The sequence below is a fragment of the Marmota monax genome, unplaced genomic scaffold, assembly GCF_021218885.2.
Source record: "Marmota monax isolate L192 unplaced genomic scaffold, Marmota_monax_Labrador192_F-V1.1 WCK01_AAM20220418_F8-fsc00245, whole genome shotgun sequence".
Classification (NCBI taxonomy): Eukaryota; Metazoa; Chordata; class Mammalia; order Rodentia; family Sciuridae; genus Marmota; species Marmota monax.
In genome coordinates, this window is record NW_026693895.1 from 271847 (window position 1) to 295147 (window position 23301).

The 23301-nt window shown below is 43.1% G+C and overlaps 1 protein-coding gene across 1 annotated transcript in view; it reads left to right on the top strand.

Moving 5' to 3' along the window:
- The window catches only part of Acoxl (acyl-CoA oxidase like), a 326620-nt gene that overhangs the window by 176306 nt on the left and 127013 nt on the right, over positions 1-23301 (top strand). The window contains 1 exon segment of the mRNA XM_046462815.2: positions 18672-18761. Coding sequence (XP_046318771.1) covers positions 18672-18761 — 90 coding nt within the window.

The window sequence follows — 23301 nt, forward strand, 5'->3', positions numbered from 1 at the left end:
TGGGAATCCCAAAGAGATGCCGCCATGCCTGCGTGCTGAGGCTGGTGACCTACTGCACTCCTGGAGGAGCCTGGCCAGCCTCCGCTGGGAGCTGCTGTCGCTGGTTCACATGGCCGGCCGGGTCCTGTGTGCTGAGAATCCGTGTGGAGTTCCTCTGAATGCAGACAGAGAAGAGCAGTCAGGAGTGACTGCTGGGGACCCAAGCGGATGCAGAACTGTAAACAAATCTAAGAACTCAATGGGGCCCTACAGGGGAACACAGAGCCCCCCAGGCAATGCAGGCAGGCAACCTGGCCCAAGGGCAGAGGATCCTTTGAGGGTCTCCAGTCTGTCCTAGAGCAGCTGATGCAGTAACTCCTGGGATAAAATAAATGGCATTGATTTAAATCCTTAACTCTTCACAGCCGTCCTCTGGATAGGTGCCTTTCACAACACACAAGGGGGTCAGACCCACTCAGATCTGCCTAGGCGGAGGCTATCTAGCTCTCCATCCAACTTCTGGAGAAGAATAATCCTGGCTGGGGCCTGGGTCATGTGTAGCTAGCTAGTGGTGCTGGTAGAGGATTCTGGCTTCAGAGGTCAAGGGTGCCACTGGCTATGACTGCCCATGTGTGAGCGGTGAGGGTTGGCTGGCCTCTCCCCAATGCCAAGTAACAGGGTGGCAGGTAGGAGGAGTTTGGAGTGTGGGCTTATAGAGGTTCAAATGAGAGGTGACTTAATTAATAAGCGCATCAATGAGGCTCAAAGAGAGGCTCAAGGCTGGAGCTGGTGACCCTCCAAGAAGGGTCTGTCTCAGGTCCAAGTGTTGATGTGGCCTCCCAGTAGAAGGGTCCTCTACCAGAAGGGGCCATGTGGGTACTCTGGTTGCCATGACTGTTAGCACAAAAGGACCAGGCCGGATGCAAACTTCATGGGTCAGTACAGCTTTTTATTCAGGAACTGGGTGACGCCTCTGATGGACTCGCTTTCCTGGTGAAAAATGAGCCACTGGCCAGAGGAGGAGTGGCTTATAGAGGTTCAAATGAGAGGTGACTTAATTAATAAGCGTATCAGTGTGGGCACTCAGGAATTGGGGGTCTGTTTTACTGGGCAAAATGGGAGGGGGTCTGGTGTCAGCGGTCAGACCCCCTGGGATTTATCTTTTTCCTGGGCCAGATGGAGGATCTGGGGTCCCTGGTCGGTTCCTGGAAAAGGATTTGTGTGGGGAAGGATCGATGCTCTGGCCTCTCCCAGAGGTTGTCATGTCAGACTCGGTGGATACCTCCTCCCTGGGGCCTGTCTTGTCACTGGGAAAGGATCAGTGCGTCGCCTTCTCCCTCACTCCCTCTCCTGAGCCACACTATTTTGGGGTTTGTCATTTTCCGTATCCAACAATGACGACTCTGTTAGCCAAGCTCTTGGCTAAGCTTCATTCTCATTTCTCTAGAGAACCCAGTGTCTCCTGGCCAGCTCATCCCTCTTCTATTTCACAGGCCAGAGGCCCCTTCTCTGGCAGTGGTGAGGGCCTTCAAGGAGAATCCCACCATTCCAAGGCTCCTGGATTAAACTCTAGGCCTTTCCTCACCCTCTGCTTCCATTTTCTGAGTATGACACAGATGATAGTTGCCTTGAACTTGAGATCCTGCACGTTCAGCTTCTGAAGATACTCTGATCTGTAGAGATTTATAAAAGTCACCAATTCTCAACATTCAAAGAATCTTCTCTAAGATTAGTGGAATCAACCCTTATTTTTCAAGAGAAGGGTTCATTTTTGACTCCCTGACATTCTTCCAGTCCTTGCTAGGTACAGCACCTGTAGAGATGTTGCCACCCATAATCCTCCAGTAGCCCCAGGGGTAGGAGTCATTATTCTTATGGATTTATGGTTTTCCCATGGATGGAAGAACATGGGGTGAGATGTTTTCTCCAGATCTCATGGGGGGGGGGGATGGGGTTCTCTTTGTTTAGGACTTTGACTTTTTTCTTTTTTTTTTCAGAGTAGGAGGTGACCACAACTTTGTTCCCTGTCCCTCTGGGTCCTAAGTTAATCATTGTTTTACTCTTAACCCTCATTTAACATAGTCCATGGCTTTTAAACAGGCTTCATTGTCTTTTGATGTTAATCTGGAGTCCCTGAGGAAAATTGCCCTGAGGTGACCATCTTCTCAGTGACAGTCATGATTCCTAGATCCTATCTTGTCAAGCAAATTATAGGGGGAGAGTAGCAGGCAGTAGAATGGTCCCTTACCCCTAGTCACAGAAGGAAGAGAAAGTGCTGAATGACCCAAGAATAATCCATGTTATTGGTAACAGTCCTTTGAAGGTTTCAACCCAAGTTTCTTAAGAGGTGATTGTAAAATTTATACAGCATTCAGACATGTGATAGGATAAAGGAGTGGACTGGCATTGATCCTGCACCAATTTGCCAATTTGGAATCTACTATATGTTGTCATCTTTCTTGCCTTATTGTCCTTTGAGATGGTTTATACTTCTCCACAAGGATTTACTGCGTATGAAGTTTCCCAAGTTGATTAAAATTCTTTTGAATGCAAGTAAGAGAATCATTACAAACTTGCTTAAGTGAAAAAGGAGACTGCACCTTAGGAGAAGATATGGGGAGGTGGATTCTGGAATTCAGGTCTTGTGAGGACTAAGAACTGGGAAGGGTCTGGAGTCCGGGCATGCCTGTTTCAGGCCTCTCCGTCCCTCCAGACCCATTGCCCAGCCTTTGCCTCTCTTGGTTGCCACTTCTCCCCAGCTCTTCTTTGTATTCAGCTATTGCATGTACAGGCTGAGCATTCTCAATCCCAAATCCAAAAATTTTGAGTGCCAACACACCAATGCGATTGGAAGTTGCATACCGTACCTCATGCGGCAGGTCAAAATGCAGGCACACTAAACGTGCTGTATAAAATTACCTCTGAATTATGTGTATAAGGTGTATATGAAACATAAATTTTGTGTTTAGATTTGGGTCCCATACCCAAAATACCTCATTATGTATATTCAAGTAGTCTACCTCCTTCCCAAACTATCCCCCCACATCCAACATTTCTAGTCCCAAGCATTTTGCATAAGAGATATCCAACTCAAATAACCTCTCCCTTCTAGCCACACTCAAGATGGTCTCTTGCACATCCAATGCTGAATCCCTATCTTGGTTTTAGTCAATCCCTTTCCAACGCCACCATTTTTGGTTAGGGAATGTTCATGTATCATGAATGTGTCTGTTTGATACCCCACCTCTGTGAGTTCTGTGATAGAGAACAGTGCTGATCAGATCTCAATTATGATATCTATGATAGCTCTCAAAACATATTCTAACTAACCCTTCATTGCTGGCATATAGAAATGGGGTTTAATTTTGTATGTTGATCTTATATCCAGCAACCTTGCTCAATTGTCATAATAATTCTAATGATAGGTTTATAGTTTGGGAAGTTTTCTATGAAGATAATTATGTTGCCTGTGAGGGAAAAATTGTAGCTTTGTTTCTTCCTTTACTATCAATTATTTACATTAATTTTTTGACTTCTGTCATTGAAATGGCAAGGACTTCCCGTGCAATGGTGGATAACAGAAATTGATGGATAACAGAAACCTGCATATTATTCTTGACTTTAAAGGGAATGTGCTTAATGTTTTGTCATCAAGGATATTATTTAGTATTTAGATTTTCTTTATCATGTTTAGGAAGGTCTGTCTTAACCTTAGTTTAGGTAGAGGTATGTATATGTATGTGGGTTTGGGGTGTTGGTTTTTAAATTCAAATGTGTTTGAATTTTATGAAATTATTTATTGCATCTTTATCTTCCTTTAATCTGATTGTGTGGTGAATATATATTGACATATTTTTCTAATGTTAACAAATCTGGGTTTGTGGATACACACCACTTAGCTGTGGTATGCATGTGTGTGTATTTAAAAAACTACTGATTTTGTTTGCTAATGTTTGTTCAGGATTTTTCCTTCGTGATGGAGTGATTAGCCTGTGTATTCCTTTCTAGTAATTTCATTACCTAGTTTGAATATCAAAGTTCACACCCCCACTAAATGCCCTGAGGGTCCATTCTCTTGTTATCTGGAAGGGTTTGCTTGGAACCGAATCATCTGTCCCTTGCACTTTTGGCATAAATAGCTACAAGTCGGTTCAGGCCTTGTGGTTTCTTTCTGAGAACATTTTAAATGATTGATTCTGTTTCTTTAATGATCATAAGCTATTCAGGTTTCCTATTTCATCCTGTGTCTGTTTTGGTAATTTATATTTTTCTGGTGATTTGTCCCTTTCTTCTTGGTTTTAAGCTATATTGGCCTTAATTCCTGCTGCATCTGGGATTTATGCCTCCTTTCCATTTCAAAAAGTGTTTATTTTTCCCATTACTTTACTCTCTGGATCTATTTTTGTGTTTTATTTTTTTTTCAAATAATTGACTTTGGCTTCGTGATCCTCTTTGTTGCGTCTGGTTTTTCTATTCCATTGATTTTTATCTTTATTATTTATTTCCTTCTATTTTCTTTGGTTTTTGTTCTCCTGCTCATATTCTAATATCCTAATTTGGATGTTATTAATCTTCTCTATTTCTTTTTTTGGATAATAATAACATTTAAAGCTATTATCTTTTAAAATACTGTTTTGGCTCTTTCAATCATGGTTTGATATGTAAGATTTTCTGTCTCAACAGATTCTAAGTATATTTTATTTGATTCTAAGTACATTTTAGTTTCTATCATGACTTACTTGACCCTTACATTCAGTGAATATGTCTATCAACTATGTCTCCCGCATTCTTTATGTGAGACCTGGACACAGCATTTACCCAGGACCACACATGGCAGAGCAATGTCCCAGCCAGGCCACCTGGCTAAGTACCACAACCCCTGCAGGGACTGCCTTCTCAGTCCTGCTCTTGTCATTGTTGGTACAATATTTTATACGAGGTATTGAGACAGGGTCTCTAAGTTACTTAGTGCCTTGCTAAGTTGTTGAGGCTGACTTTGAACTTGCTATCCTCCTGCCTCAGCCTCCTGAGCCGCTGGGATCAAGTGTGCACCACCTCACCCAACAACTACTGGGTTTTCCACCTAATTCCACTGACCTCAGAGAAGATTGCCAGTGTAATACAGATTTTCAAAATCTATTATGACCTACTCTGTGGCCTTGTTGACCACCCATCAGCTGTACAGCGAGTCTCCTTCTCTGCAGTCAATTGCTTCAGTACCCCATTTTCTAATCCCACAAAGGACCATCTGTGCATGAATTTATGGAACCCCTGTTTCTCCCTCCTCTCACCACCTTCTTGGCCCCCAATTCCTTCCTGCATCTTTGCAGTCATGGCCCCTGCTCTGCACTGCTCTCTGGTGTGGGTCTGGGTTTCCGTCTGGACAGGTCCTCCTTCCTGCTGGTCTTGAAAGTCTAAGCGTGAAGTGTAGAGCGCAACTGGACAGTATTTTCTCTCTGTCTTGATTCCTTTTTACTGTTGAGGAAACAGCCATCTAATGGTAACTTCATGGCCATCTACTTTTCTCCCGTTTCTTCTAAGAATTCTATGTGTTTTGGTGTTTATGGGAAATGCACGAGTACCAATCTGTTTTCACTTCTCCTATTTGGGTTCATTTGAACTTGCTGAACATGTGGCATGAAATTGTGTCACTCAACAATCTCAGAAAACTTTAGGCATTGGGTTATTCCTTCTTCGTGGTCTTTATATTATCTCCTTCTAGGTGTATAAGCTAATACTGGTATCTGCTGCCTCTGTGGTTTGGTTCAGTTGACTGTCACTTCTTCTGGTTGTCCTTTATTTCCCTTACATTTTGTGATTGGGGTGGGGAACTGTGGTCACTGGAACTTTATTTTGGTAGCTTTTTCAGGCCAGAGTGGGTCTGTGTGTGTCTCTGCCAGGTGCCTGGAGACCATGACCCAGGCCCACTTTAAACCACCCTCACTGCTTGGGGCTTGAGTGCCTTCTAGGAAGTCTGGATTCAGGCCCTGGAGCCCTGTGAAGGCCACCATGGTTTGGAGTTCTAAAGAGAGAGATTTTCCCCTCCATCCACATCCAGAGCTGAACCAACAAATGTGCTCGAGTCTTCTTGAGTGGGCGGTGGCTTACAGCACTTTTCAGAGGACTAGGTTTGAATGTGTCATCATATAACTGCTCACCTGGCCTCCAACACCTGGTACTGACCCTCTTCGCAGTCATGTCTTTTGTTGTGAGGATTGAATCCCGGGGCTTTTTACCACTGAGCTACATTCTAATCCTTTTAATTTTTAAGTTTTGAGACAGGGTCTGACTTTGTTGCTGAGGATCTTGCTAAATTACTGAGGCTGGCCTTGAACTTGCAATATTCCTGCCTCAGCCTTAAAAGTCGCTGGGATTACAGGAGTGTATCACCCTGCCTGGCAAAGCTACTCATCTTTTAAGAAATAGTTTCACAAGCATATTTTTGATGGTTTCTATTGGAGACGTTTATAAAGAATATCTAGACTGCCATATTGCCAGAGACATGACCCAAGCAAATCTGGCTTCCCACTCCTGCTACCTGAACTATTTTTAAGTCACCACAGATTCCCAGTGGCTTGTTCAAAGGGCCCATCTTGGTCTACCTGCCTGAGCTCTGGGTAGACTCATGATGGTAGATTTCCTCACTAGATGTGCCTTTCTCTCAGCACCAGGGTGCCACACTCACCGGCTTTCTTCCTAGCCTCTTCTGCCGGTTTCCCTCCACCTGACCTCTTGAGCGTGGCATTTTCCAGAAATGACCTTGGGTCCTCTCCTCTCTGTGCACTCACCCCTTTGATGATTCTGTGTCTTTCCAAGATTTTTAAATACAACCTACAAGGCGAGACACTAGATGTCTTTTCACATCTCCAGATTCTTGTGTCTTGTGTTCATTTCGACCAGTCCCCTGGGATGTCACCCATTCTCACACCTAATGTACATGAATGTTTGCTCCTTCCCACAGACATAGGCCTCCTCCAGGCTTCTCCACTCAGTGGACCGCACACCTCCACCTACTTGTTCCTGCAGCAATCTGTGTTTCTCACACACATCAGTCCCTCTCCAAGCCATGCACCATCTGTCCCTATTCTTCCTAGGTCGCCCATCTCCACACCACCAGCTGGTCGAACTCTCTCCCTGTCTCCTGCTTCCTACGGTCTCTTCCATTCAGCAGCTGGAGTAATCTTTGAAAACCACAAGCCATCTTCTTCCAAAGCTTAGCATTTATTTTTGACTTTACAATTGCACATAAGCTAATGTAAAAGAAATCCCCAAGATGGCGCCTGAGGCCCAGCTGATTTGGCCCCTGTCTGCCTCCCCAGCCTTATCCTAGGCCACTGTCTCCTCAGTCACCATCTCTAGCCCCCACGTCTCTCTAGTCCCTAGGCATTCTGCAGTCCTTCATGGCCTCAGGGTGTCGCCCATGCTTCTCTCTCATCTGAGTGTCCTTCACTGCTTGACTGACATCTTTCCTCCAAGGTTCCGGATGACACAAGCCCTCTGGAAACCCTCTCTGGCATCCAAATCAGAGAAGGTCTCTTTTTATATTTTTCTCCATGGATAACTCCCACTTTCCCTTTCTAGAGTTTGGCACACATTTTAAATTACTCATTTTATTTGTCTCCCTGACAAATACCCGTCTCTCTCATGAGGACAGGACCATGTCTGTGGTCATGTCTATGGTTCACCATGGGTAGCCTGTGACACAGGGAGCTTTTGTGTGTGTTTGGTGACAGGAGCCAGGAAGGAACTCCCTCTCGCCACTCTCCCCAGTTTATTTGTCCTGAGAGTGTGTGACTCAGCAAGAGGGTCACCTCAGAGCATGCCGGGCAGGGTGGGGCAATGGTCGGCCCTTTGCTGATTGCATTTTGCACTCAGCCCAGGCCTGAGCTGTCATAGGGAGGGTGGCAGGTGCCTTCCTACACCTACCTGTTCTCAAAGATGGGCTCCCGTGACGGGTATGGTTGCAGGTGCTGAGGCATGTCACCAACACAGCTCTAAGGCACAGTCCCTATGCATGGCAGGTCATCCTCTTATGTTTTTAGTTGGCTCTCCCCTAATGAATAAATGAGATTGATTTCATCTGTTTCTCCTTCTTCAAATTAACAAAATTTACCCTCAATTTGTTTAAAGAGGGGAAAGAGAGCCTGTTTCTAATTTGTTCTGATACATTTATTAAATGCAATCATCCATTAAAAAAAAAACTTAAAGATGCTAAAAACAGCAGGAAAACATTAAACTTTCAGCGTATGAAGTTTGAATCATAAAGTATGTGTCACGGGGCTCCCTCTGAAATGAGACACAACCTTGGTGACACTTGCAATTAGTCGTAAGGGGCTAGATGGAACCCAGAAGGTGGGCAGGGTGGGCGTTGCCAGGGCTCTGTCTTCCAGGAGTCAGGATTCAGGTGGATCACCTCCTGAGGACTCAGGTGGCTTTTGGGACATGGGTTTAGAGTTCCCTCTGTCTGTCCCACGTTTCCTTCTTTCTTCCTTTCTTGTTTTATTAAGAGCGAAGGAAGCTAGTGGAAAATGTTACTCACTTTTTTTGAGGATGAAACCTTTTTATTCCCTGAATCCCTTCTCCTTTCCCATCCTCCCCTGCCAATCCCACTATGAATAAGCAAATGTCCCCACCCAGGAGCCCTGTGTACAGAGGGAAAGGTCCCTGTCTAATGAAGAGGATGAGACCAAAGAGTGAGCAAGGCTGGTTCCTTTGGAGACGGCTCTCCTGGGCTTGTAGACTGCTCTCTTCACTGGGGGTCTCCATACCGTCACCCTGTGTAGGTGTCTGTGTCCAAACATGCTCTTCTTGTAAGGACACTAGTCACATTCGCTGAGCATCACCCTACCTCTTTAAAGACCCATTCTCCAAACACAGTCACATCCTGAGGTACTGGGGTTAGGACTTCAGCACATGGACTATAGGAGGGAGATAGGTTAGTCCGTGTGTGCACATGCGCACACACACACACACACATACACACACACTCGTGTATGGATTTCCTGTGCTGTTTTTGTGGGTCTACCCAAAGTATATTTTTACTTATAACTTGAGATATGCCCAGGGCAACATTTTCAGGCCCTGCACTGGAGAGATTCTCAACAGAGACACAGGGCGAGAGCCCACTCCCAAGAAGCCTTCTACACCAGGCCCTGGAGACAGTGAGCAGAGTCCATTAGAGCTTAAGCAGCCATGGCTCTCTGGAGTCCCTCCTGCCACAGAGCACAGCCTCAGCTGAGAGGGGCTCTGGGAGAGCTCAGCCCTCCAGCTCTTGTTCAGCAACAGCTCCAAGGGCACACGGGGGCTGAGAACTCGGCTGACATGGCAGCCTCCCTGCCGCATGGGCGTGTGTGTGTGTGTGTGTGTGTGTGTGCCGCAGTCTGGCTGGGCACAAATAATGGAGCTGCCACAAAGCCTTGTAGGTTCAAACAGCAACTCTTTATTCCCGAACTCTCACCGGCACTCTACACACACTTCCCGTGAACACACTCCCTCCACCAGGCTCCGCGCCAATTCTCCCTGAACCCCAGGAGAACTCCAAAGTAGTGGGCGCTGGAGGCAGCAGGATCCGCCCTAATCCCAGCAGGATCTGCCCTAATCCTGGAGCCGCCCTAATCTCAGAGCCGGGTCATCTTTCAACCATTCCCTCTAGCAAAATGCCAGGCATCATTCAGATTAAACTGTGGCTCTCAACATCTCCCCCCTTCTGTTTAATTAAACAACAAGCATGTGGCTGTCTTAGGTTGTCCAATACTACATATGGTCCTTACCCGTCATCGGATGAGCTGACCTCAAGGCGTCAGCCTCCTGTCTTAGGTTGGTACCATTGCAATTGGATCTTCCCCGTCATTGGCTACCGGTCCAGCATACAGCCATACTTGTGGATAGGCCTTTGCACCAGTGGGGGGGTGAGGTTCTTTGCCTCACCTCAGTTGGCCCCCAAATTTTAGACCATCACAAGCAGAAAGGGAGGAGGATGCCCAGCCCTGCATGGGCCTTTTGTCACTCCAGTTAAAGTGAGATAATTAGGAGACTTATAAAAATCAGAACCCCCAGTGGGAAGTGAGGGAGGCTCACGGATGGAGGAAAGATCCTACCCCAGGACAGAAGTAGGATGGGGCACATGAGATACTTTTCTGGAAAGTACCATGGAAAGAGCGTGCCTTTTGGCTTTCTGGAACACACCTGGGAGGAGAAAGCATGGCACTGGCCATCACGGAGGGGGCATCAGCTCCCTGCAGGACTGAACCTGCCCTGCCCTGGGGCTTATGGGTCTCTTCCACCTGCAGTAAGAATGGACTTGGTCTGGTATTCTCCCCCCAGTGGGACTACCCTGGCCAATGTGGCCTTCTTTGGGCAAATGAGACTCTTGCTGTAGTCTATTCCCATCAAAACTCATGTTGAAGTTTAATCCTCAGAGTGGGACATTAAAAGAGAGTAGAAACTTCATCTATAGCAGTTGCACAGACCCTTGTGGGGTCTTTGCAAGGTAATTAAAGTTAAACAAGACCATATGGGTGGGGCCAATGGGATATTGTAAGAGGAGGAGGGACTTGAGAAAGCTTGCTATGTGTGACCATGTGATGCCCTGAGCCTTCTTGGGACTCTGCAGAGAGTTCCATCCAGCAAGAAGGACCTCACCAGACACGGCTACCCAATCTTGGACTTCTCAGCCTTCAGAACTATGAGCTAAATAATTTTTTCTCCTTATAAATTATCTAGTGTGTGGTATTCAGTCACAGCCACAGAAAACAGATGAAGTCACTCCTGAGTAAAGTGCAGGTCTCTGGCAGAAAGGGAAAGAGCTGGGCAAATCTCCAACACTTGCTCGGAGGAACAAGGACAGTACCTTTGGTCTGACTTGGGGCTTCAGACATGGTTTCAGCCCTTTCTCTTCTGAGCCAGAGACCATAGCCCTGCAGTGCACTCTTGCTTTCTCCTCTTCTCCCTTCCTCCACCCTCCTCTAGAAAGACTGATTGCTGGTTGTGGCTTTTGGTCCTTGGGAGCAATGGCCCTTCCCATGTGGGCTAAGAAGAGATTCACCTCCTGGAGGTTCACTTCCAGGTGGTAGAGCAAGATGGCAGAGGAAGACTCTCCAGCAATCACCCCTGCCCCCCGCCCCAGGATTATTAATCTGAACAACTGTCCTTGCAGGCAGATACCCTCACAGGAGCTGTGGAAGCCAGGAGAAGGATCAGAGCACTTGGTTCTGACATAACAAGAAAGGACAAATGAGGGGGTAGGAAAAGAGAAGCTTTGTGTTGCTCAATCACCCTTCTCCCAACCTTAGGAAGCATAGTGTGGAGAGAGAGAAGTGAGCCTGGAACGTGGCCTTGGAATCCACACGATGCCTACCACAGGAGCACTCGGCCCTGAGAAGAACCTCAGCCCCTAACCCCAGGCCAGAACCAGAATGGAGGCTCCAGATCTACTCTGGTGACAGAGAGGAACCCCCAATCCCAGGGAGGTGGGCTCCAGTTCTAGCCTACATCACTACTGGCTGATCATAGTGACCTCAGGCCCTGAATAAACTTCAGCAGCAGAAGTTGCATACATGTGCCCCAGGAAGGCCCACAGCCTCACCAACATCGGTAGCTCTGGGTTTAGGTAGGACCCAGTGCCACCCTCTCCTTGGCAATCATGGGTTTTCAGCTGCAATGGTTCTCAGTTTAGGGCACTTCCAAGTGCTACAATAGCTGAAGTGGTCACAGGCTTAGGGACTCTGCTAGTGACCTGCTCTGAATATCTGGACAGTCTTTATTATTGAAATATACTTCCTAACAAAGCCAGACTGCAAAGATTGAACTCGGTACATACGTCAATGTGCAAATGCTGACTAGTGGTCACAGGATTAAGATCAATCACGATCCAACCCTTGGAAAGTGTTGGAAGGAAGATCATGTATTAGTCAGTTTTTCATTGCTGTGACAAAAATACCTGAAAAGACAACTTAGAGCCAGACATGATGGTGCATGCCTGTAATTCCAGCAACTCGGGAAGCTGAGGCAGGAGGATCATGAGTTCAAAGCCAGCTTTAGCAACTTAGTGAGACCCTGTTTTAAAATAAAAAATAAAAAAGGGCTGGGAATGTTGCTCAGTGGTTAAACACCCCTGGGTTCAATCCCTGGTTTAAAAAAAAAAAAAAAAAGAATAAGTTGGAGGAGGAAGTTTATTTTGGTCTCAGTGGTTTGCTCTGGGCCCAAGGTGAGGCAGAACATCATGGCATAAAGGTGTGGCAGAAGAAAGCCACACAGCTCAGGACAACCAGGAAGCAGAGAGAAAGAGAGCACAAAGAGCCAGGGACAGGGACAAGATATATAATCCCCAAGGGCATGCCCCCAGTGACCTCTTCCTCCAGCCACACCCCACCTGCCCACAGTTATCACTTAGCACAGTAGTCCTTTCAAACTATGCATCCATTAAATGGATTAATCCACTGACTAGGTTATGGATTTCGTCATCCAATCATTTCATCTCTGATCACTGCTCCATTGTCTCCTGAGCTTTTGGGGGACATTGCATTTTCAGATCACTTGCCTCTATGAGTCAAGATCAGCCTGGGCAGCAGCATAGTGAGGCCCTATCTAGGAAGACAGAGAGGAAGGAGGGCTCTCCTACATAACTAGGAAACAACCAACAAAATGGCATCAGCAAACACATATACTGTGTAAATAGATAAGTGTATATATGTATGTGCGAGTGTTTATATAGATACATATATGTGTGTTACTGCAGCTATGGAACTGTAGTAACCCCAACAGCATGCTACTGGCATCAAAGTAGATATGAAGACCAGTGGAATAGAATAGAGGACACAGGGACAAAGCCACATACTTAGAACCATCCATTAATTGACACAGGTACCAAAAATATTATGTTGAAGAAAAGACAGCCTTTTTAACCAATGTTGCTGAGAAAACTGGATATCCATATATAAAAGAATTAGATCTTTTTCACCCTACATAAAAGCCAAATCAAAATGGATCAGACTTAGGAATTAGACTAGAAACTTTGCAACTGCTAAAAGAAAACATGAAGTCAATATTTCATCATATTGGTATAGGCATCACTTCCTCAACAAGACTCCTAAAACCCAAGAAATAAAACCAAGAATCAATAAGTGGGATGGCATCAAATTAAAAGGCTTCTGCCTGGCCAAGGAAGCAATTAGGAGTGTGAAGAGAAGAGCCTACAGATAAAAAAACAAACAAATAAACAAATCAGGGATGAAGAAGGAAACATTGTGACTAATGGCACAGAATACAACAATCACAAAAGATTATTATGAACAGTTAAGTGTCAGCAAATTAGAAAAACCTAAAAGAAATGGATGAACTCCTAGGCACATATAACCTCATAAAACAGATCCATGAAGAAACAGAAAACCTACACAGACTGATAAGGAGTAAGGAGATTGCGTTGGTAATCAAATGTCTCCCATAAAGAAAAGCCCAGGATTTGATAGCTTCACTGCTAGATTCGTCCAGACAGTTAAAGAAGAAGAAATGACAACTGCTTTTTAAAATTTTCCAAGAAGAAATAAAAAATAAATAAAAATAAAAAAGGAAGGAAATTGTTTCAAACTTATTCTAGGGAGCCAACATAACCCTAACACTAAAACCAGACAAGACCATGCACGTGCACATGTGCGCACACACTCACACCCACCCACGGACACACACACAGAATTACAAGTCAATGTACCTGATGTATTAGGATGAAAAAACCCTTAACAAAATGCTACTAAACCAAATTTAACAGCACATTAAAACATCATTCACCATGACCAAATGTAATTCATGACAGGGACACAGGAATAGTTCAATATAGGCAAACAATGTGGCACATCACATTATAATTCTGTTAAAATAATAAAAAATATAATCATTGCTCTAGTTGCAGAAAAATATTTGCCAAAATTCAACATCTCTTCACAACAAAAACTCAACAAACGAGGTACAGAAAGAATGTACCAACACAACAAAGGCCATATGACAAACCCACAGTTAACATTACACTGAATGGGAAAAGTTTTCCTCTAAAATCTTCCAGGATGCCCATTTTTACCACTTCTATTCAGCATAGACTAGAAGCCTTAGCCAGAGCAATTGGCAAGACAAAGAATTAAAGGGCATGCAAATTGGGAAGAAGGAAGTTAAATTGTTCCTGTTTGTAGATGACATGTTCTTACATGTAGAAAATCCTTAAGACTTCACTAAAAACAAACAAACAAACAAAAAAACTATTCAGTAGAGTTACAGGAGACAAAAATCAGCATACAAAACCAGTATCATTTTCATATGTTAAAAGTGAAAGATCTGAAAAAGAAAATTTCATTTACAATAGTTTAAAAAATACCCAGAAATAAATTTAACCGAAGAGATGAAAAGCTTCTATAACGAAAACCGTAAAGCACTGATGGAAGCAATTGAGGAAGATTCCAAAAGATGGAAAGATACCTTGTGTTCTTGAGTTGAAAGAATTGATATTGTTAAAATGATCACACTTCCCAAAGGGATCTACAGATTAAATGCAATGTGTATCAGAATTCCAACATCATTCTTGACAGAAATAGACAAAGCCATCTGAAATTTGTATGGAACTGCAAAAGACCTCAGAGCAATCTTAGCCAAAAGAAGTAACGCTGGATACATGTCAGTACAGGACTTGAAACGACATTGCAAATCTATAATGACCAAAACAGCAGGATTCTGACATAAAAACAGACATGGACCAGTGACTTGGAACAGAGAGTCCAGAAGTAAATCCACATACTTACAGCCAACTGATTTTCAACAAAGGTGCCAAAAACACACATTTGAGAAAACACAATCTACTCAATAAATGGTAGTGGGAAAGCTGAGTGTTCACATTCAGAACAATAAAATTAGACCCTTATCTCTCACCATGTAAAAATTGGTTATAATTGATTAAACACTTAAATATGAGACCCCAAACCATAAAGCTACAAGAAGAAAATGGGAAATACATTAATATTTTGATCCACAATGGCCTGCCAGGCTGTCCCTTCTCTGGGCTCGTTCTGCGGTGCTGGTTTGTAAACTCTTGTGGAGGTCTCCTCTGACTGTATCTCCTGTGCTTTGTCATGTCCCTCCTCCTCCTGGAACAGTCTATGGCTCCCTTCCACTCAGAACTGCTCAATTGTTTCTGGTCTATCCCCTTCTTCCTCCTCAGCCCTGCCAACTCCTGTCTCCATCTTGTGCTTCCAATTTCTAACCTAAGCCCTTTTGTTGGGGTTATTCTTTCTTAGGCAATCATTTACCTCTACATTGTGAGGTTGGATGCTGACTTATTATCTTTATTTTCCTTTTGTTTTTGTTTTATGGGATTTTTTTGACACTGCTTATGTATTGTTATTTTAGAAATAATAATTTTTTAAAAAACTTCTTGTTTAATTAAAAAAAATGACAGCCTGGCGTGGTGGCCCATACCTATAATCCCAGCAATTCAGGAGGCTGAGGCAGGAGGATCACACGTTCAAGGGTAGCCTCAGCAACTTAGTGAGGCCCTAAGCAATATAGCAAGACCCTGTCTCAAATCAAAAAATAAAAAGGGCTGGGGATTTGGTTCAGTGCCTCTGGGTTTAATCCCTAGTACCTACCCCAAATGACAGATTTACACACACACGCACACACACACACACACACTTTTTATAGTCATTTGTCCCGAAAGAATGTGAGGCTCAGAATTAGAATTGAAGTCCCTCGGAAAGAAGGCTACAAGTCCCCATTCAGGAGCTTCTCACAGCCTTGAGCTTCCTCTAAATTCATACACACACTCACCCAAACCACAGAGTCCTGGACTTTCTGAGCCTGGTTAGTTTCTAAAGGAGTCACCGCAGGTGTCCCAGGATTTAGATTTTAGTGAGGTTGGGCCTTCTGGGCCTCTTCTTTTTTGGGGAGAGGGAAATACCCAGGATTGGACCCAGGGATTATTAACGACTGAGCCACCTCCCTAGTCCTTTTTATTTTTGATTTCTATTAGCTCTCACCAAGATGCTGAGGGCCTCCCTAAGTTGCTGAGGCTGGCTTTGAACTTGCAATCCTCCTGCCTTAGCACTCTGAGATGCTGGGATGAAGGCATGCACCACCATGTCTGGCTTTCTGGGCCTATTTTAAGGAAATTAGATGGTAAACCCACCCTTGGCAATTTCGGGAGATTGAAGCCACATGCCACCCACTGCCACTGCTGCCTCACACATATGGGAGTTTGGTTTTCTCTGCTATTTCATTTCCATTTGCCTGAAAGCTCTCTGAGGGTCTTCATCCTGTTGCCTCAGCTCCCAAGAGCCACAGAGTCCAGAATCTTCCCCCAGTCTTTCTTGACCTTTGAACTAGTCAAGGGTTTCACTGTGGAGTTCTGCTGTGGGGGAAAAATAAACTATGTGGCATTGAAGACCTGGTAGGAGACAAACTGTGCCCCAGGCTGCCAGGGCTCATCCTCTGACAGCCTATTGGTGGGGGCTCGTTCTGCCGTCCTTTGACTAGAGTGTTCCTCCAGTCATTTTGAAACCCTGGTCACCTGGTTTCCTGGGCAGTGACAGATAATAACCAGAAGAACCTGCTGCCCTTTCCTGCATGGGCGACAGAGGAGCAACATGCATGGTTTCTTCAACATTATGATGTGGAGTGTTAGCAGCTGTGATTCTTAGTGTAACTACCACTTCTCAGCACTGAGCTGTTGGACTTAGTGTTCCTCTTTTTTCCACATCGGAACTAGAAAGATGATTCTAGAACATTCCAGCACCTCTTCTGAACCTTACTTTCTCCATCTGTAAACTGGGGGTGACATCCCTTTCACAGGGCTGCTTTGAGGATGGAGAGGAGGAGGTGAAGTGAATGAGTCCCCCACCCTGCAGTGGGATGTGAGGGGACTCTGGCTTTGGGGTGGGCACAGGAGGCAGGAGTATGTGCAGTTGGAACCTGATTTCTTGTGGTTTCCTGATGAGGAGAGGAGCCCTTGGTTGTGGAAGGAAGGTAGGGAGAGGGAGGTAGAGCTTCTCCAGGTTGGAGTCTTACTGATTATTTATAGAATCAGCTTAACCTCATGAAAGCAATTAAGAATTCTGGTGGACTTCTGAAGACTCCTTTGCTCTGTCACTACAGGTGCTTAACACTGTCCAGTTGTGATACTGAGGGACACAAAGGAAGGTGGGCCAGGCCTTAGAGGGTTTCTTCCTGGCAGGGAGCAGGGCTGATCCTCACAGATTTTCAGGGCTCTGAGGGCAGCAGGACTCCAGAAGTCCAGGCTTCCATGACTGCTGTGCCCATTTTTAGCAACAAAGCAGGTTCCCCTGGGCAGTAGGTCCCTGGAGGTTCAGATATATGAACTGCCCTGTGAGCACCCTTCTGTGACTTTCTGTATCCTCTGTGGCTGGACAATTTTAAAAGGACTGAAATTTGACATTCTCTATTCAGAGCCACTGTGCTACCTGCAGATAGATGCTCCTGGGAGAAGTAACGGGACAGTCACTGCTGATCTGACTGACAGTGTTTTATGGAAGCAGATTTGGACATCAGGCAAGACTGGAGATTTTGTGGGAAGAACACTGAGCTAAAGGAGAGTGGGGAGGATGTGGAGGGGGTGGCCAGAGGCAAGCTTGGCTTCCTTCACTGTTCACCTGGGCCTAACCCTATGTTCTCTTGAGTGGCCAGTTCTTTATGTGAGGAAACACTCAACACTTTGAAAATGAGCAGTGGGCTGCTGCCATTGCAGTCAGGATCTTGGGAAGTTAAAAAAGAACAACTAGCCACAGGGCACATTTATGGTGCAGAATAGTTTAATGATGTCACCATGCAGAGTGGCAATTTAAGATTCTTAAGTTGCCTCCCAAGAATTTTTATAGGTCTATTTGCCAACTTTTAGAAAGTTGTATAAAGTCGCATGTGGGGGGTGCTATTTGCCTGTATATGGTAGGGTATAATCACTGATACCTTGCTATGTATTAGAATTCATAATATTTGGAAGAGAGAGTAATATCAATATATCTTATTGAGATTTTTTGGGAAAATATGACATGATAATTTTGACATGTTTTTTACTATAGATGAAGACAATATGCAAAATGGTATTTGTGAATCAAAAGCTAATGTGATGGATCAAAATTCTTACAGTGGTTATAATGATTAGAAAATATGGAAAGGTAGCAGAATACAACAGTTACTAATATGGCATTATGTAAAAATGTGAATGTGTAACCGATGTGATTCTGCAATCTGTATTTGGGGTAAAAATGGGAGTTCATAACCCACTTGAATCTAATATATGAAATATGATATGTCAAGAGCTTTGTAATGTTTTGAACAACCAATAAAAAAAATTAAAAAATTTAAAAAAATATGGCTATTTTATTACTTTCAACTTTCTGCATTTTTTCCCCCCAAAGGAGATCAGTAGAGTGGAGGAAGGGGACAAGGGGGAGGCAAGAGGGGAGGGAGAGAGGGAGAAAATGCTGGGGATGATGTTGGTCAAATCATGTTGTTATATTGTGTGCGTGTGCAAATGTGTGACAATGAATCCCACTGTTATGTAAAACTATAATGCACCAATAAAAATATAGAAAAATTAATTTTCTGCGTTTTTTAATATCAAAGAAAGTGTTAATCCTGTATAATGATGGGATTGCAAATTTAAAATGTGTTTCTTATTTTCTTTATTTCTTTTGCAATAGGGCTACATGATGGAAAACCGAATCTCAGACTTGAAGTGTGATGCAGATGTGTTTGTAACTTTCGAAGGTGACAATGTTGTCATGCTTCAGGTAAGGTTCAGGAAATGTTTATTCATTTTAAACAGCATAATTTTGAAGATCAAGAGTTATCCAGCAATCTGTAGTGCTTCACATGTTTTATCTTCATCTGATGTCTTTATTTATTGGCAGGTGTTTTCCTGTTAGGTACTTCATGTTTGCAGTAGCTGAACAGTGGATTAGATCATTGCTCTCAGCTTATCTTCAATATTGAATTATATTTTTTGGTTTCAGAGAACTACTCGTATGTATTAAGTCAGATTTTTTTACTAAGAAGGCTCTTCCAAAAGAATATGGAAGCCCTCACAGAAGAACAGGAAAAGGACATAAGATATCAAATTGCAAAAGGAGGGGACTGGACAACCTCACTAGTGATGAAAGAAATGTATCTTAGGAAAAATTGCAACACTGTTTTCTTTCCTCTATCATATTGACTCATCCTCAAAAGCATATTGAAGCCCCATTGTTGGTGAGGGCACAGGGGGGTCTCCTTGCATGTTGCTATTGGGCTGGGTATAATTTTACTCCTGGGACTCCACCCTAAAGTAATAATCCTAAATACAGCAAGATTTTAGGTACATTCTCACCAGTACATTATTTATGACAGCAATAATGCTAGAATCCAAATTTTCAACAATAGCAAAGTGATTTTATAAATCATGTTCTGACCACTCAGTGGGGAGTTCTATAGCCTTTAAAATTGGACTGTTTGTAACAGAAATTAAAAACTTATGGTACATAAAATGATATAAAATAGTACATGGAATGTGATCAAAACTTTGTGTTTTTAAACAAGAAGAATGGGGACTTCTAGTCTACCAAGATGGACTAGCCCCATTCCTCACATCTTCCCTCTCAACCATAAGAAGACCTGCACGTAAAACAGCAAACCAGCAGGGAGACTGAAAGGGGAAAGGGAGACAGCAGGTTCCAGGATACTTCAGAATCTGAGGAATGGAGAGATAATAATTGATTTGGGTTTCCTTGTTGCCTCCCATATATCCCAGTCAGGGTACATATCTCCTGGATTTTTAACAAATGCCAACAAAATATACTCCAAGAGAAAGCCTGCTCCCCCTAGCTGAAGGACCAGGAAGATGGAGGCCTACCAGAAAATCATGTTGGCATTATCCACTGGGCATCAGTTAGATAGAAGAAAAAACGTAACTACTTTCCCAATCCTACCCTTCCAACAATTTCAGCAGGTTCAGCTGGGAGCTGATCTTCTGTCTCATCCCTGACCCAACAAAGTCAGCAGAACCAGGTAGTAGCAATCCTGTTTCTCCACCCAGTGGTGTTGGTGGGTCTGAGTAGGGAGCTAATCTTCCCTCTTGCTCCTGGTGGCAGCAGGAAATGCTCAGCCTCTCTGATCATGGAGTGTCAGCAGGACTTTCTGGTGAACCAAGTTTCTACATCCACCATTCAGGTGATATAAGGTGGAACTAGTCACCATTATGCTTCAACTGCCCACCCTGGTGTCAGGCAGAGTCCAGTGGGGAGCAGAGTCCCAACCTCCACCTGACATCTTAGACTGAACCAGGAGTAAGTAGGGGGTAGTTGACAGTTTATATTCTCCCCCTCCCTGGTGGTAGTTGGCCCACCAAGGAGCTGACACCCCATACAATGCAGCAATAAGAATCCAAACAAGGTAGTGTGATCAGAGTTGGTGGACATTGTCATCTCTTCCCTCTCATCCTTCCCAGGCTCCAAAGGGGTCACATGAGAAGCTGAACCACAATCTCACTTGACATCAATAGAATGAAGTGATTTGCTTTTCCCTCCGGGCTTCAGCAGAAGCCTCTCTCCTCACCCAGCCTTAACAAGGCATAATGGGGTGGTGGGAGATGGCAGTAACTGGCATTCTGACTCCTCCCTCCCACTCACCTGTATCATCAGGGCCAAGTGTGGGCTGAATTGTCGGCCACATGCAGACAGGGCGAGTTTTTGCTCTGCTTTTGCCAGGGCGCTGTTGGAGAGACCCAGTAGAAAGATGGACATTCTACTAACCCAAGATTGAATAGAATCTCATAATGCAATATGCAAAGAGCCTGATGCAATTTTAAAAACTCACCTGTCATTACAAATAATCAGGAAATTTACAACTTAAATGAGAAAACCAACAGATACTGACATGGAGAAAAAATCAGATCTTGAATTATATGACAAGAATTTTAAAGTTCCCATGATAGAAGTGCTCAGGTGATAATAATATATGCATCTGAAACAAATAGAAACAACAGAAAAATATCAACAGAAAAACAGGATAGTTGAAAAGGGGGCCTAATACAAATTATAGAATTGAAAAATAAAATAACTGAAATAATAAGTTTGCAGAATGACCCCAGAAATAGAGTGGAGAAAACAGAATGGAATCCATGAACTTGAGGGAAGATCAATAGAATTTACCCAATCCAAATAACAGAGAATTTAGAAATGAACAGGATCTTAGGGACCTGTATAACAATAGCAAAAGAACTAGCATTTGGTAGTTCCATTCTCAGTTTTCTGAGGTATCTCCATACTGCTTTCCAAAGCAATTGTACCAATTTGCAGTCCCACCAGCAATGTTTAAGTGTACCTTTTTCCCCCATATCCTCACCAACATTTATTATTATTTGTATTCTTCATGATCATCATTCTGACTGGAGTGAGATAAAATCTCAGTATAGTTTCAATTTGCACTTCCCTGATTGGTAAAGATGTTAAACTTTTTTTTTTCATTTATTTGTTGGCCATTTGAATTTCTTCTTTTCAGAAATGTCTGTTTAAATATTTTAACCAATTAGTGATTGGATTTTCTGTGTTTTTTGTTTATTTGTTGTTAAAGTCTTTGAGTTCTTTATATATTCTGAATATCAATCCTCTGTCAGAAGAGTAGCTGACAAAACTTTCTCCTATTCTCTAGGCTCTTTTCCACACTCTTAGTTGTTTTCTTTGTGTTGCAGAAGCCTTTTGATTTTATGCCATTCCACCAGCTCTCCCACTCCTTGGTATTTATCCAAAAGAACTAAAATAAGCACACTATAATGATACATGCATATAGGGTTTATAGTAATGCAATAGTCAAGTTATGGAACCAGCCTCGATGCCGGTCCACAGACAAGTGGACAAAGAAAATATAGTGTATATGTACAATGAAGTTTTATTCAACCATAAAGAGGAATGAAATTCGTCATTTTCTGGTAAATAGATGGAACTAGAAAACATCAAACTAAGTGAAATAAGCTAGCTTCAGAAAGTCAAAAGTCAAATATTTTGTTTCATATGTGGAAACTGGAGAGAAAGAGGAAGAGAGAGAGAGAGAATTTTAAAACGGGAATCTCATGAAAATAGAAGAGAAATCAATAAAGTAAAGGAAGAGGATCAAGAAGGAGGGAGGAGGGGCTGGATTAGCTCAGTGATAGAGCGTGAGGCTCTGGGTTTGATCCTTAGCACCACATAAAGATAAACAAATAAAAATAAAGTTATTTTTTTTAAAAAAGAAGGAGGATGGAGGAGTATTGGGGAATGAAACTTCCAAATGATGCTATATCTGTGTATGAGCATACTATAATGGATTCATATATAAATATACACTACCTAAAATAATAGAAGAGAAATCAGTAGAGTATAGGAAGCAGATCTGGAGGAGGAAAGAGGGATGGGAAAGGGAAGTCACTGGGTAAGGAGATTGATTGAGTTATGTGCATGTATGAATCACACTGTTATGGATAAGAATAATGCACCAATAAAAAAGAGAACTAGTGTTTGTAGCATCAATCTCAGAGAGGAAAGAAGGACTAAGGATGAACAAGAACTCAAGGAAATAAAGCCCTAAAACATCCCAAATTTGTTGAAATATATACAACTGCAGAACCAAGCAATAAATGGACTCCAAAAAGATCAAACCTAAGAAATTCACCCCAAGACATGTCATAATTAAACTCATTTAAACTCAAACTAAAGTTTGAGTTTCTATCCAAAAATAGATTAAAAAGAAATGATGCATTATAGGGGACACCAATTCAAGTGGCAGCAGATTTCTCATATAAAACCATGGAGGCCAGAAAAAAAAAAAAAAAAAAAAAGAACCATCAGTGAAAAATTCTGTATGGTGAATATATATTTCAAGATTGAAGAAGAGATAAAGACATTGTCAGATTAAGGATTGCAAAGAGAATTTGTTGCTGGCAAATCTGTCCTTAAAAATGTAGCTAATGGAGCAAAGCATGTAGCTCTGTGGTAGAATGATTACTTAGCACAAGAGAGGCCCTGAGTTCCAGCACCACACACACACACACACACACACACACACACATACACACACAAAGTAGTCAAAGAAAGTTCTCTAGAGAAAAAAGGAAATGATAATGGAAGAAGGCTTAGAACTTCCAAAAGAATAGAAGAGCAGTGAAATGGATAGGGGTAAATATAATATACTGTCCCTTCTTGTGATTAGGTTTATAAATTATATTTGATGTTTGAGATAATAATAATAACACCTTTTGATATATTGTTCAATGTATATAGAGAAAATACTTCTTAAAATCATATTTTAAAAGTGAGAGTGTAA